Genomic DNA, 15,724 nt, shown 5'->3' with positions numbered 1-15,724 from the left:
CTCCACGAATTGAGGAGAAGGCTTTGGTTTTACTTGTGAGTGGTCATCTTGTGCCATACCAATATTGTAGTACTTTGAAAACTTGTACTAAAATTGAATACCGTTGAATGGTAGTTAACTCCACTTCACCGAATTCCGGAGGTCTTTCTCTTTCCTTCTTCTGAAGCTATGTCAGTTTTTTCTCTCCTACTTTTTTACCAAACTGTAAATTGATGATTCTCATTCTTCCTTTCTTTCAATTTTTTTTTTCCGTTAAATTGGAATTTGCATTTTCCGGTGGACAAAGGGGTAAGCACTACGCTCAAAAGAATCGGGGATCTTTGCCTCGTTTAGTATAAACCTTTTATTCTTTTGACTTTCTTCGGAAATAATTATGCTACTATATGGATTATTTATGCCACTTTGTTGTAATTCGGATTCCTTGTCACACCCACTGCCTTCCTTTACTTTTTGATTTTGTTTTTCTCGTGTTTAATTTAGCAAATGAATGAAAATGCAAAATTTATGTTTAAAGAGTGAAAGGGCCAAAAGAGAAAATAGCAATTCATGTAGTAAAATTAATTTGTCATGTGCATTGTTGGATAATGGATACACTATATGGCTTCTTCTTCTTTTCTTTTTTTAAATGGACTATATACTTTACATGCTCTTTCAATTGAATATTCTTAATATTCTATCTTTCAAAGGCTACTTTAATAATTGGCTAAAAAAATTCTTAATCACTTCAAACTATTCTTTTTTATCTTTATTTATATACTTGATCTTCTTAATCATCTATTACTTTTAATCTATTTATTTTTAAATTATATTTCAATATTTTTTCTTAAAACAAATTATTAACAACTAAAAATAATCTTATATTATAATTGAAATTATTTATTATAAATTTAAAATATAATGTATAAATTAAAAAATATGTATTGATTATCAACTTTAAATATAATATAGTTTATATTTTTTAAAATCTGTATTTATTATAAAATTTAACTAAATAAAATAACACAAACTAAAATATTAGTTAATATTCTATAATAAAAAAATGTCGTTTGTGATGTAGGGAGGATTGAAATGTAAACAAACAAATTAGAAGCTCTCTTTTAATTGAGATGTTTCTATACATTGTAAGGAGAAATTTTTGTCACTAAAGAGACATATAAAGTAAAATAATAGGTGTTAGTTAGGTGTTTAAAAAAAATATGTGCAAATATCATTGTCCTTTTGTATTACGTACCAGAGATTTGTACGAACACAATAGAAGCAGGTAGTCATGGCACTTCCATTTTCATGAGCGTATTCAGTATTCACAATATCATTATCACCTTTAATCTACTTGGACATATCACATATATAAACCCAAGTACGAACACAAGCACAAATGAACATAGTAGATCTAGCACCAAGTGAAAAAGGGAACAGAGGAATAAAGGTACAAATTATCAACATTGTTATTTAGCCATCATTTTTTTTTTAACTTCATTCATAATATAAGTACATTGCATAATTTTTTACCGATGTTGGGTACTTAAGTAGTCACGTCCAAACAGCAGACTCAATTTTATTAAGAATAAGAATTGGCTGGCGCAAATTTCAGCGAAATGCTATTGACACAATGGCGTTCGTTAGTGGGTGTTGGAAATCCTTCTCCTTTAAAGACGTGACCTAGATGTCCCCCACAAGCAGCACACGTTATTTCTGTCCTCATCCCATCAGGATCCGGCTGTTGGTACATGACACTGTTATCAAATTTGTATACACTAGTTGATGCAATTTAAGAAATGACAAAAACACAACCAGTGCCTTCTAATACTTGTAAAGGATCCAAGATAAAATTTAAGATTTAAATAAGTGGTAGGTCTCAAATAAATGATTAATTTTTTGTTTTAAGTCTTTAATAAAAAATTTCGTTGTATTAAATCTTGATATATCAAAATTTTTATTTTTAATCCATATTGTTATTTAAGTGATAATATGACACATTGTAAATAGATCTTCCAATCAACGGTTCAGATGATGCGTCATCTCATCACTTAATTGACGATCGGGAATCAAAATAAAAATTTTGATATATCAAAAATCGAATACAACAAAAAAGTTTATTAGAGACCTAAACTAAAAATCGGCCATTTATTAAATATTTAAGCCTAAAATTAAAGTATTAAATGCATAGTGCTAATAGTACTATTCTCCAATGATGTTTCATCTCAATAATGTGTAAAAAATAAGTGCATTTAGACATGGCAATGGAGCGGGATCCCCAATCCCTTACCGCGATTTCTCAATATATCCTCATACCCGTACTCGATATCCGACGAATTTAAGTTTACTGTCTCATTCCCGCTGGGTAGTTTATTGTCTCATTCCCGCTGGGTATCAAGTATCCTCGACCCAGTCCCATACACAATTCAAATTTTAAAAAAAATACTTTTTTAAAAAAAAATATTAAAAAATTGATTTTAGAAAAATAAATTGATTGTTAAACATTTATTTTTAACTACTTATATATCAATAAATTTATTATAGCGCGTGTGTATATAAAAATAGTTAAGAAAATAATATTAAATTATGTAAAAATTCTAAAATAAAATTAACTAGTAATAAAAAAAACTTGTCTTTTGATTAAATTATGCAAAAATTCTAAAGATTTTAAGTGACGGGACGGGTTCGGGATCGAGACGGGTCTAATAATTTCATACCGTACCCATACCCGACTTTTGGTTATTGGGGAAAACTCGAGTCCGAACTCATACCCGATCAACTCGGATATTACCCATCAAAGTCGAGACGGATTCGGACGGATACACACGGGTATGTGTTTTTTAGCCAAGTCTAATTGCATTAAAATCCAGCATCTGTCACTAAAATAAAACTCAAAATTTTAATTGGAGAACGGTATAAAAAAATATATACGATACTGGATCTAAGTTTAGTCTTATATTAAACCCTATACTTCTCTTTTTTTTTTTTTGTATAGTGTTCTAAACAAGAGACACTTGTTAAAAGGACTATTAAGATAAAACTAAGAACAAGTGAACTTACATTGCGATTTATGGCTCCGGGAATCCCCTCATAGAAGGCTGGCCAGCCACAACCAGAATTGAATTTTGTTATGGACCTGTAGAGTGGAGTCCCACAACCAGCACAGTTGTAAACTCCCTCTTCATAGAACTTGTCATACTCTCCTGTTCCAGGGAACCTGCATAACGCCAAACCATTTTCTTACAATAGAAACACAAATTTCCATCTTGAATAAAACTAGTTACCATCTTCAAACTAACCCTATCGCCATGGATTTTGTCACTAAGAAAATGCAGAACCACCAAAAATTCAAACCCGACTCAAAATTACTCATACCTGTCAACTCAAAACATCATTCTCTCCCCTCAGTTTTTCTCTGAATATCTCTAAGCATTCAAAGAGCCAAGAATTACATATGGGAAATTAGCCACAGCACATGTTGAGAGGGTGATTCACAATACAGAACCATAACATGTAGACAACACACAGCTTGTCTCTACTGCAAGTACACAAACTAACGAGCACAGCACACTTGAGACAAGATTATATTGTAGCCTTTGACCTGGCTGTATTAATATTACAAGGGTGGTTAATGGTAGTTAAAAGTCAGTTACTGTTAGTTAAGTTTGTTAACTCGAGTTTTGTCAGATTTATCGGTATAGAAAGACCAATCACTGTATCAGGCAATCAGTTTAATGCAGTATTAATCTCTTTCAATTCATTATTCTCTCTTTCAAGAAACACCCCAATTAGCTAGGACAACACATTACACTTACACATAGCCTCTAACTATAGTTATAACAAAAGCTAATAAGTAATGACCACAATCATGTTTTTAAAAAATGGTGCACAACCGCAAGTCACATGACTCACATCTGTCTGCAATTTTCCGCATAGATCATGACAACATGACCACGATGTAGAACTTTAACCACAATTATGAGTGGTTTGTTTGTAGCCTTTAAGACATGTCATTAATATTACTCGGCAACATATTTTACATGGTATATCAGTAAAACTAATTTGTGAATAAATTATAAAACCTTCCCTTGATATGACTAAGGTCCTGCTTGTATAAAACACTCGTAAAATAAGAAGGTAAAATGAGTTTCTCCATAACTAAAGTAAAATCAATTTGATAAAAAAAAATAGATACATAAGTTAATTATAACTTTATGCAAAAAGCTCGATTCATTTAAGCTTCTTATTTTCTTCTCCAGTGAAAAGAAAAACCATTTTCATGACTTAACTCAATTCTTTAGAGAGAAATTCCGGCACCAATTACCCACCACCAGCCCCGATTAATTATTTGGCTTGACTTCAAGCTTAATTAATAACAAAGCAAAGAGTAGTAAGAATGTTACTCGGTGCCCTTTTGCCTGAGGATCCGAAACTGTTCAGGGGAGAGAATTGCGCGCCACTCTTCCTCGGATTTGCGGAGAGAGCCAGGTGCGGCCATGGCCACAATCCCACCACGAAAACCAAGCTTGGGATGGAGAGTGAAGAAGGGGGTGGCAGAAACGAAAAGAGTGGTGGGAGTAACGGACTTTGGGGGGGAAATGGTGGAAGGAGAAGAACGAAGAAGAGTTGAGAAAATGGGTTTGGATTTGGAGGAAGAGATAGGAGTGGAGATGGAAGTGGTTCTCAGAATATTGAAGCCCATGGCGATGGTGTTTGTGTTCACGAATCACGGGTCACCCTCACCTTTTACATTATCACTCTTTATTCACATTTTTCTTTTTATTATTCCCAATTGGATGTTTTTCACTCAGGTAAGTTCAGTCGAGAAAAACGTGCCTCCTAAAATTATATAAGAGGCTGTATATTTCAAAGGTATATTATATGTTTGGTAAAAAAAAAAAAAAAATCTAATCATCAGTGTTCTCACCGGTCAACCAATTAAAATAAATAAGCATTTATTATAAAAATTAGAATAAAACATGAAAAAAAACATAAATAAACGTAATTTTATATATTTTAATATTTTTTAATTTCTTAAACTATAATGTTTGGTATAAAAAATTAATTTCTCGAGAATCTAAATTAAAAATGTTAATTTCTCATATTTATTTTTATTTTTAGAAACAATGTTTTTTGGGATTTTTTTTCTAAGTTTCTTACTATTTTCATGTGAAAGGTGAGAATTATAGTTTATTAAGTTAAAGAAATAACTTCAATTACAGTAAATATTCTGTTGTTTTTTAAAAATTATTTAATGAGATAAATAATTAAATATTATAGTAAATATATTTTTTATTTTTATATTAAAAAAACTTATATGATAATATTTATAATTAACCAAATATTTAATCATTTTTAGAAATCATAATTTTCAGGTAAGAAATTTTTTTTCTTATAGCAAACGCTAAGGGCATCTCCTGCGATGGGACTTTACCTGTGTTTCTTATTGATTTTTTATGGATCTTGTAACCATGTAAATAATCAAGAAACGAAGCTTGTGCTTTTCTCCGATGGAGCGTTTCTTTGAAGAGGTTCCGCATGTGCACAACATTTTTCTCTTCTTTGCACTGGATGATGCTTGTAGGTGTAAATAAATTAATTTTTATTTCCTAAGCAATCATTTCTTATATAAGATGTGGTGAATTTCTTGGATTTAAGCAACTCTAATAATATTACCATTAGAGATGGCCTTAACTGCCCAAGGGGATTGGCTTTTAAAAAAAAATATCAAATTTATTTAATTGGTTATAAATACTTTTCAACATCAAATATTTTCATTAAAAACTTAATTATTTATTATATTAAACGATGTAATAATAATATAGTATTTTTTTAAAAAGCCAAAACAAGCATATATGAATTATGATATGAAAAAGGACAATTTTTTGTTGAGTGTGAGTCTAATTAAAGAGAGGGGGCAGTTGTAGTACGTGTTTGTTTTTAATCAGCACAATTCAGCCACGTGCCATCTTAGTACTCTACAGTGTTTTGCTTCAGTTACGTTAGTGTCACAGTAAAAATAAAATCCTCTCACCAGTCAAGACCCTGAACTCTGAACATATACGACAAATTGACAATTATGTATGTCTGGATCCAAATCCAATCCAATTTCAAAACCCCCCTAAAAGTAAATTCATAAAAGAGAAGGGGCAAATTTGGTCCAGAAGCGGATTTTGGTTTTCGCACGTGTGCCTGGTGGCCTCCCCGATTTAGTCGCACGCCTAGTTCCTTTCTTCGTCTCGTCTCCCTCACATCGCACACGCTTTCGCTTTCTTTCTCTCACTGGTTCTCAGGTAACACAAATCCATGTACATCTCTTCATTTTGTCTTCCAGAACACGCCACACGCTCTCTCTGTCATTTTAACTTCTCCATTTTCTTTTCTTCCGTTACTTCATTTCATCGATTCGTAGTTACTTCGACTTAACCGATGACAAATAATTGAGATATATATTTTAATTCTTTTTTTGTTTATGCGACTTTTGATTTGTGTTTTTTTCGCTTCCGCCTTCCCTGTGATGTTAGCAATTTTGAATTCGCAGTTCCTAACTTGTGGAATTTTGAATAGAGACGTTTTTTCCTGTAATTTTTTTTTTAAAGAATATTTGTGGATTGTGATGGAAAAGAAAGAAAGTGAGTTATGTACTATTTTGCTGCTTACACCTCTTGATTTCATTCTGTTGATTTTGATTGCTGCCGTTGAAGAGTTGTGTTATGCTTTCTATATTTGACAGCGGAGTGTTTTATACACTTATTTCTTTTAACTGTGTTGTTTTTTTGACGTTCAGTTACTTTGAACATTGTAACCTGCATTTACCATTTCGAATTTTGATACTATCCGTCGTAAAGTTGATTCTTCATATTCTATATTAAGCTGGCATAGTAAATTGTAGATTTGAACATTGTGTTTTGTAGCAGATGCTTTGAAAATTCAGTTATTTTGAACATTGCAATCTACATTCACCAGTTTGATTCTGTCTTGTAGGAACGATTCATTATGCTCTGTATATTCACTATTTAGCTAGCTTAGTAGATTTTAGGTTTGAGGGCTTTGCAAATTTCAGTTTCAGTCCGTCATTGTGAACATTGTAATGTACATATAATGTTTAATTGGAAAGATTAATTCTACCTAAAAGATATATTTTGATTGTATTTAGCTTGTCTAGTAATTTGTGAAGTAATTGTAGGGAACATCCTGCAGAAAAATAACTTAGTTGTTTTGTTTTCCGGGGATGTTTGACATTAAACCAATAGGTGTTAAGTACTATTACTATTAGTATGTTAGGATGATGGAATTGGAATTATAGTTTAGAATTATAATTTTAACTCCAATTTTATAGATCTCGTGTATGGGTTTTGCAAACAATTAGACATAGAATTAGAATTAAAAATTATAAGATCTAAAGTTTGAAAATAATTATGATAATGGTGGTGGTAGTGGTTGGCAGCAGTGGGAGTGCTGACAGGGGGGTTGTAGTAAGGATGGATGGCAGTGGTGGTTGTAATGGTGGTGGTGGTAGTGTAGCTAGTGGTAGCTGCAGTGGTGGTGGCAATAGAAAGAGAGAGAGCAGTTGCACAGTGTGGGGATGAAGAATCAAGAATTTTAGGGTGTTGTTTAGGAATTGGAAATGACTAGTGCTAGTTATTTTGTAATTCCCTGGGCTGGTCTTGGAATTTATGATTTGAATTTCAAAAGGACCACCAAACATAAAAATTAGAATTAGAGTTAATAGGCAGAATTCCAATTTCAAGCTTCAATTCCATGTTCAACTTCAAAACACCAAATAGACACCTATATATATTTGCCACCACTTAATAATTAATCCAAAAGGAAGGACTATTGTCATTGTTAGTTAATTGAAGATTTCAGATTATTTGTTTGAGGTTTCAGATTTCTTTGGTTCACTTGGATAAGAATTCAATTATTCTTTTTTTACATTTATCATTTATGATGTAGGAATACATATCATGGTATAAGTTGGGTTTTCTGGTTGTAACTTTTGTATAACGTCATATAACATGTCAGAGAAACCACCCATTAATTTGCAAATTAGGGACATGAGGTAATTGCCATAAATAAGAAAAGAGATAAAATATCGTCAAGGAAAAAGGCTCTTATTCATATATTTTATTCATTACAATAATCCATTATCTTTTGCAGATATCTGGCTCTACAATTAACACCACAAACCTTCATTTTTTACATAAGCCAATAATAGTCTTATCCTTTGGCTGAATCTGATGTTTATATATATGTCCAAAGTCCAAACATTTAGAGTGTTCTCTTGAGACTATTTCGGTCACACCTATATCTATTGCTGATGCTATTTTAGATATAAATATCTAATCTATTTGTTTTTCAGTGCACTTCCCCTTGTTCCTTTTTCCTTGCTAGCTGCTGTTGTCCACTAGTGACAGTGGTTTCCTGTAAGTTTTTCCTTGTTCAACTCGAGTCAAGTGAGTTGTAGATATTTATGAAGGGTGGTTCACAAATATCATTATGTTATGGAAATGATATGAGGGATACATATGGACATGTTAGGAAAAAGATGGGCAAAAGTTTTATTTTGTAAGTTGAGGCTAAAGAATAATGTGTTTATTCCATGATAACAATACCATATTTATACAAATTGAGAGAATCAATCTTATAAATTTAGAGATTAGAATCAATCTATCTAAGTAGAAAGATAGTAAAATTTTCCTTCAGTTAAACTATTCCTTTGGTCCTTATAATTGTCCTTATTTAAAGTTTTAGTCCTTACACAAGTAAGCTATAATTTTTAGTCCCTATACATGCATAAAAGTTAAGTTTTGATCCCTATTACTAACAACAGAGTAAACTAAAAAAAAATTGACAATGATAAACCTCTACAAAAAATTGTGTAGGGACTAAAACTTAAAAATGGGAACAAGTATAAGGACCAAGTTTTTTTTTTATCATCCAAAATAATATATATGAATTAAATGAGTACCAGAGGTACTAATAGGTACAAGTTTCAGATTACAATTCTGCTGTAGTTCAAATCAGCCAATTGGTTAATCCAAACCAGAATGTAAACCGCATAAAGAGACTAGTACAAATATTTGGCCTACATTCCTATCGTCAACTACGGCAAAATCCGTATCTAAGATTTGAAGACCACTGATTATAATGAGTGGTGAAATCCTTCTCTAAATATTTCAGCCAAGTCCATAGCAAAAACACTGCCTCATCCATCATTTTATTTGCGCTGAAAGTGTTATTGGAGAAAACTATATTATTTCTGTGCTTTCAAATAGTCCATGTCAATGCTAACCACCATCATTTCCATCTAGTCGCCGTCATTCCTTCATAGGTTTGGTACATGTGCTGGATAAAATGTTGTCTTGGGTGATGTGGGAAGACACCCACCAAATTCACTCAGGACAACGATTCCCACCAAACCGGAAGTACTTTGCTGCAGCGAAAGAACAGGTGGCCTACACTCTCCTCCATTATTCTGCAAAAGGGACACAAATAATCCTGCAACTCAATCTATTTCCTCCTCAAGTTGTCTCTAGTTGGTAGCCTATCCTAGAGTAACCTCCATGCAAACACAGCCACTTTAGACAGAACTTTAAGCTTCCATAATTCCTTGAACTCTTCATCATGGGCCTCCTCTGATACGTGTTGTCTAAGCACACTGTATGCACTCTTAACCAAATACTGTCCACTTGGGTCTGCCTCCCACCCCCACTGGTCACCAATGTGAGACTGAATTCTGAACCCCTCCACTTCTTCTATAAATGAAACCGCCAGATCTATCTCACTGTCGAACAATGGTCTCCGCCACTTGAGATCCCATTCCCATCCTGTGTCTTTGTAAACTCCCATATGCTGAATTAATTGATTTTGCTGAGCCGATATGGTGTATAACCTAGTATACTTCTCTAATAATTGATTATCTCCCCTTTTTCAATTGTCCTCCCAAAATTTAAATTTATCCCCACACCCAACCTTCCACAATATCGAACCGTTCAACAGCTGCCCCTGCTGTGGATGTTGAGATAGAATCTTCAGATCCTTCCACCATATAGATTCATTAATGGCTCTCGGTGCTTCATTTAGCCTCCTCCAACCACCATACTTTGATTCAAGTACCCTGGCCCACAATTCCCCTTGATTCTGAAATAACTTCCATTTTCATTTGTCCAGCAATGATATATTTAAAGAGCAGATGTCTTTAACCCCAAACCTCCATTTTCTTTTGGCAAGCACACCGTTTCCCATCTGATCCAAGAAATTTTGTTTTGCTCAGATGCACCACCCCATAGGAAATTTCTTTGTAGTCTCACTAGCTTGTCCACCACCTTTTTAGGAACCCTGAAAAAAGAGAAAAAAATAAATAGGAATGGATGTTAACACTGAATTTATGAGAGTCACTCTCCCCCCGAAAGACAAGTGTCTTTGTTTCCATCTCGCTAATTTTCTCTTGCATTTAGTAATGATAGGGTCCCATGTCTGACATCTTCTCGGATTGGCACCAATAGGAATGCCAAGATATGTGAAAGGAAAGGACATCAAGCTACAGTGGAGGTAATTGGCTGCATCACTTATCCACTGATCCGACACTCCAAAAGCCCCACAACTACTTTTAGCAAAATTAATTTTTAAGCCCGATGCAAGCTCAAAAGCCCTCAAAATGGCTTTGATTGCTCTAACATTCTCCATAGTTGCCTCCCCAAAGAATCTTGTTTCATCTGCATACTGGAGAAGGCTGATTTTCACTTTGTTTGTGCCTGATAAGAATCCCCTATATAACCTTCTCTCTATAGCATTGGTCATTAGGCCATTAAGTCCTTCAGCAGCAATGTTAAATAACAGAGGTGATAGTTTAACCTTTCCCAATTGCATAAATGGTTAATATTCCTTAATTATACCAAGTATTTCAATAATATCTTCTCCATATCTATACCCCACCTGATGCTGGAGCACATATATATTATGCATCCAGCTTGCACATATATATGTTATCCTAGATCCCCATAAAGATTTAATGAAAATGTTAGCAAACTGATCTTTGGAGCAGATGGAGGCAGTCTTGATGATGCTCGAAAGGATATTCTTGTTCAGGAAATGGCAATCAACCTCTATATGTTTTGTCATTTCATGAATGATTAGATTAGAAAAGAGACAAGGTTAAATGATTATCACACATTAGCTCCATATGTTTGTAGCAGAGAAACATGGTAAAAAACTGATACAGTTGATAAGAACCATGGGAGAACCATATTCCACAAAAGTTACTTGTTGTAGTTAGAGACCCCAAGTCGTTGTAAACCTCACACCAGAATCTCATACTTCCAAATCCCAATTTGGAACTCAAAATTGAATTTAACACATCCAATGAAAAGAAGCCTATTTTCACTAAACTCGTCTTCAACTTCTTAAGCTTATCTCCGGGGGGGGGGGGGGGGGGGAGAGAGGAATTCATAGGAAGATAAGGAGAACTTATACTGGATTTGGACTTGTCAAGTTGTCTAAAAAGCCTCCTACACGTTTATGTCCAATCATACCCCTGAAAATTCACTTGAATATTTTTTGGTGTGAACCGAGGTATCCCTCGGCCGAAAGCCAAGGAGTTGATCTTTCCCTATAAAATTTTTTCTATACGCATGAGCCAGGGATCAAACCCATGACCACATGCTTTAGAGACAAGGTTATCTACCAACCATGCCACACCATGTTGGTAAATTCACTTAAGTATGACTGTCTATCTAAACATGAACCCTGTGTCTGAACCCATGCTTGAAAGATCCACAGACTATTTTTTGAGAATGTGTTAGGTAACTCCTTGTTAGTTTGTGAGTAAAGTGGGTGATGATGTGTATAAATAGGAAGAGGGGTGAAGAGGGTAGTCATTCATTGTGTTAATAGGTAGTGTGGAGAGGTGCTAAGGTAACTCTTGAATTAACCCCAGGAAGTGTATTCAATTGTTCAGTAATTGTAACTGGGCTGAGATAATAAAAGTTCTTCAGTTTCTTGAGTATTCTTCACTTTTCTCACCCTTTTACCAGTTGGTTCTATCATTAGTCTCCTTTAATTAATTAATTTTATTCCTTAGTCAGTTGGGGCATCCCACAAATAGTGGGATTTAACTTCTAATTCATTTCCTATTCTACTGTGGTTTCTCATGTATATAGCTCACCCATGGATTTATTATTCAGTATGAATGAAATCTCTATTTTCTAAGTTGTTTGAGGAAGATATAGCAAAATAAACAGCTATTAAAAAATGGTTGATGTCATCCATATGTGTTTCTGATAATGATTGTACAACATTTAGCTTAGAGCTTCCTCATTCAGGATTATAAATAAAGATGGACAATCATCTTAGATTTCAGCTTAGATCCATAGTTTAAGTAGGCCTTTTTACACAACTGAAGAGAAAGATATATCCAATTTGAGATTCCCTGATATTCTTATTTCGAGACTTGGCTGAGTGCAAACTCTATGCAATGGCATTGAGCTTTGTGTGATTTTTGAATAATAAATATGGCCTTCAGCATCTTTTGTAGGTTCCTTCCGTGTATTTTCTTTGTATTTATGTTTTATAACCAGCTTGAAATTATTGTTCCCCTCGAATATCAATTGAGCTAAGGTAAAGTTCTGGTGGAGAAACCAGCTAATAAGCAAATAGTTTCAACTTCTTGGATTGATTGTGGCTGTAGTTCTTAATAAAGCCTTGTAAGTTGTAACTACAAACAATTGTTAATTGGGTACTATAATGGTTGCTATAGTGTATAGCTCTGTGCTGGTGCAGTGCCTCTTGTGTAATGCTGCGCTCTTAGATTTTACACTAGAAAAAAAAAGTTTGTTGTGTCTTTCTGAACTGGACTAACTTTTTATAACATTTTCTGTAGGAGTTTGTGATCTGAGTATAAAGATGGAGCTGAGTAGCATCAAAGATGCATTTGATCGTGTAACCAAGAAGCAAAAAATATCCTCTTCCAAGTCTCAAGAAGTTGTTGACCAGGTGGGGCGTGAAATTGAGCAGGCATTGGCAACAATACAGTCACCACATGACCCCTCATCTCCTGTTGACCAGAAATCTGCTCTCACAGAACTTAAGTTTAAGCTTAATGCTATCGGATCACTTCAACAGTTGGAAGGATCTAATAAGGAATTGAACATAAGTCTTACCAAGTATCAAAAACTCCTTGAAAAATTGTTAAACCCTGATATATCAAAGGCATACAGAAATGTGGACTTTGATACTCATATTGTCGATCAGATAATTGCAAACCACTTTTACCGTCAAGGTTTGTTTGATCTTGGAGATAGCATCATAAATGAGGCTGGAGAGCCTGATGCAGCTGCACTTAGATCTCAATTTTTGGAAATGCATCAGATTATTGGAGCTATGAGAGAGAGAAACCTTCAGCCTGCTCTCACATGGGTGTCTGCTAATCGAGAGAAACTTGTCCAGATTGGTTCCAATCTTGAGCTTAAGATTCACACGCTGCAGTTTGTAGAGGTCCTGCAAAATGGAACCCGAGCTGATGCCTTAAAATATGCCCGAACTTACCTTGCTCCTTTTGCTTCCCTCAACAAGGGTGAGTTCCCAAAGCTTATGGGTTGCCTCTTGTATGCAGGAAGGCTAGAGAGCTCTCCTTATTCTGAGCTGTTGTCCCCAATTCATTGGGAGATGACAACCGAAGAGCTCGCACGACAGTTCTGCACTCTCTTGGGTCAGTCCTATGAGAACCCACTGAGTGTAGCAGTTGCAGCAGGAGTTGAGGGGTTGCCTATACTGTTAAAGCTGGCAAATGTAATGGCAGCAAAGAAGCAGGAGTGGCAGGAAATGAAGCAGTTGCCTGTGCCAGTTGAATTGGGTAAGGAATTTCAGTTCCATTCGATTTTTGTTTGCCCTGTGAGTAGGGATCAAGGAAGTGAAGAAAATCCTCCAATGCTGCTACCATGCTTGCATGTCCTTTGCAAGCAATCAATTATGAAGCTATCAAAAAACAGCACCCGAACATTCAAGTGTCCATATTGTCCAGCCGAAGCTACTGTTGCAAACTGCAAACAGCTGTATTTCTGAATGATGTTTGTGTATTTCTCTCTTCCATACATTTCATTTGTGCAATACAGCATTTACAGCTTTCTGGTTGTATATAAATATTTTAAAAATCTTTACATTCTGATAAGACCAACGAGTAAATAAAAATTGAAAGATCCTGTCCATTCTACCGTTCTTGCTTTTTCTCCGTCTGAAGAATTATACAGGTGCTTCCATGATCTCACTGCTACAAATCCAAACTTCTATGGTATGATGGCATACAGCTATGTATGATTGCGCTTGATATTTTGCTTATTAGTCTTTAGATAATTGGATTTTACTCTGCTAATTTGAAATTAAGCAATTAGCTCGACAGCAGCCACTGCTGGGATTATATTAAGGTCAGTCATGATTCTTAGCATGGAATCATTCAAAACGTGAGTTAATTACAATGGATTTTGTTACACAGAGAACGGTCAGATACAGTAGCAATGGTTTTTTAAGGCTGCATCAGCCCCAGCTGACAGTAAATGAATTTAGATCAATCGTTATGTCCTTACCATTTTGCGGGTTAATTTGTTTCGTTTTAGCCTATTATGAGGAAATATTATTTTTAAAAGATCTCTCAAATATAAAAAGAAATTACTTCTCCAGGACAAACTTAAAGAGTAGCGATAATGAACACTAATTCATTGTGAATGTCTCAAAATTACAAAGAAGCAAATTGAAGTTTCAAAAAATAAAGCAGCAGCAACTAATTGGAGTAATATATATTCTAGGGAAAACCAATAATTCTGTTGAGTCCCTCGAAGAAGAAAGAAGAATTAGTTGGCTTGGGAGGTGAGTTTCCTTGTCGCAGATATTCCTCCAACATCTCTTTTGTGGACCTGGCGGACAAGGGATGAAAATGAGAACCCCACTCTTTAAGAAACCCTTTCACGAGAACACATTTCTGGTCATCATCCATGTTGCTCCATTTGTGTTGGGCCTGGTCTTCGTCCAGGCCCATGTACTCGCAGAGCTCTCCGAAGAGGAGCTTTCTGCTCTTGCGCATGGCCTCCTCCGCCTTCGCCGCATGCGCGTTCATTCTGGCGGCCCTCGCCGCCAACTCCGATGCGAGGGCCGCGTCGCTGATGCCTCCATCGCCGGCGGCGGTGCAGGAGATTCGGCGGCTGGAGAGAGCGACGGGGGAGGTGGTGGAGATTGAGAAGAAAGGGGAAATAACGTGAATTCTGAGAGCCATTTAGATGGATTGGATTGGATTGATATCTTTTTTGTTTTGGAGTGATCAAATTGGAGCTCTCCCAAGTCCGAACCAAGCCTAAGCTACAACAAAATACTGAAGGGTAGGTTTCCTTTTTGCAGATACACAAATAGATGGACTCTTTCTTCCACACTTTGTTACAATGTTTATTTATACCATTACTCAATCATAACTCATTTGTTAATTTTTAAAATAATTTAAATTATTTTACACTATACATAAAAATTAAACTCATTTATTATTAATTAAAAATTAGTATATAAAATTTCAAAAAAGATTGAAGAATCTATTTTATGACTATAATTTTTAATAAATAATAAAATATGTTAAAAGGTGATATTATACTGTTCTTTCAACTAATAAAATATAATTCATTTTAACACATAATAATTTCTTTATATAATAATAATACATATGTATTATTATTGTAATATTAGTTAAGACTATATCAACAAAATTATTCAT

At 34.6% G+C, this 15,724-nt stretch overlaps 3 protein-coding genes across 4 annotated transcripts; 1 reads left to right on the top strand and 2 right to left on the bottom strand.

Moving 5' to 3' along the window:
* Positions 1-1,315: 1,315 nt before the first annotated feature.
* LOC114385774 (peptide methionine sulfoxide reductase B5-like) lies at positions 1,316-4,738 on the bottom strand. Its single transcript, XM_028345841.1, has 3 exons — positions 4,380-4,738; positions 3,037-3,193; positions 1,316-1,717 (listed from the first exon to the last, which is right to left on the bottom strand). The coding sequence occupies exons 1-3, from the start codon at positions 4,676-4,678 to the stop codon at positions 1,559-1,561; spliced, it is 615 nt and encodes a 204-aa protein (XP_028201642.1). The 5' UTR covers positions 4,679-4,738; the 3' UTR covers positions 1,316-1,558.
* A 1,370-nt stretch (positions 4,739-6,108) lies between these two features.
* LOC114387822 (protein RMD5 homolog) lies at positions 6,109-14,185 on the top strand. Of its 2 annotated transcripts, XM_028348024.1 has the most exons (3): positions 6,192-6,269; positions 8,339-8,402; positions 12,857-14,185. In XM_028348024.1, the coding sequence occupies exon 3, from the start codon at positions 12,880-12,882 to the stop codon at positions 14,035-14,037; it is 1,158 nt and encodes a 385-aa protein (XP_028203825.1). In that variant the 5' UTR covers positions 6,192-6,269; positions 8,339-8,402; positions 12,857-12,879; the 3' UTR covers positions 14,038-14,185. The 2 variants fall into 2 exon arrangements, with proteins under 2 accessions (XP_028203824.1, XP_028203825.1); XM_028348023.1 differs by lacking the exon at positions 8,339-8,402 and having other exon boundaries at positions 6,109-6,269.
* Positions 14,186-14,770: 585 nt separating this feature from the next.
* On the bottom strand, positions 14,771-15,238 carry LOC114388080. Its single transcript, XM_028348416.1, has one exon. It carries the CDS (start codon positions 15,236-15,238, stop codon positions 14,771-14,773), a length of 468 nt encoding a protein of 155 aa, XP_028204217.1.
* Between the last annotated feature and the right edge of the window lie 486 nt (positions 15,239-15,724).

This window comes from Glycine soja, chromosome 15 (assembly GCF_004193775.1).
Source record: "Glycine soja cultivar W05 chromosome 15, ASM419377v2, whole genome shotgun sequence".
Taxonomy (NCBI): Eukaryota; Viridiplantae; Streptophyta; class Magnoliopsida; order Fabales; family Fabaceae; genus Glycine; species Glycine soja.
This window is presented reverse-complemented; position numbering and strand designations above follow the sequence as displayed.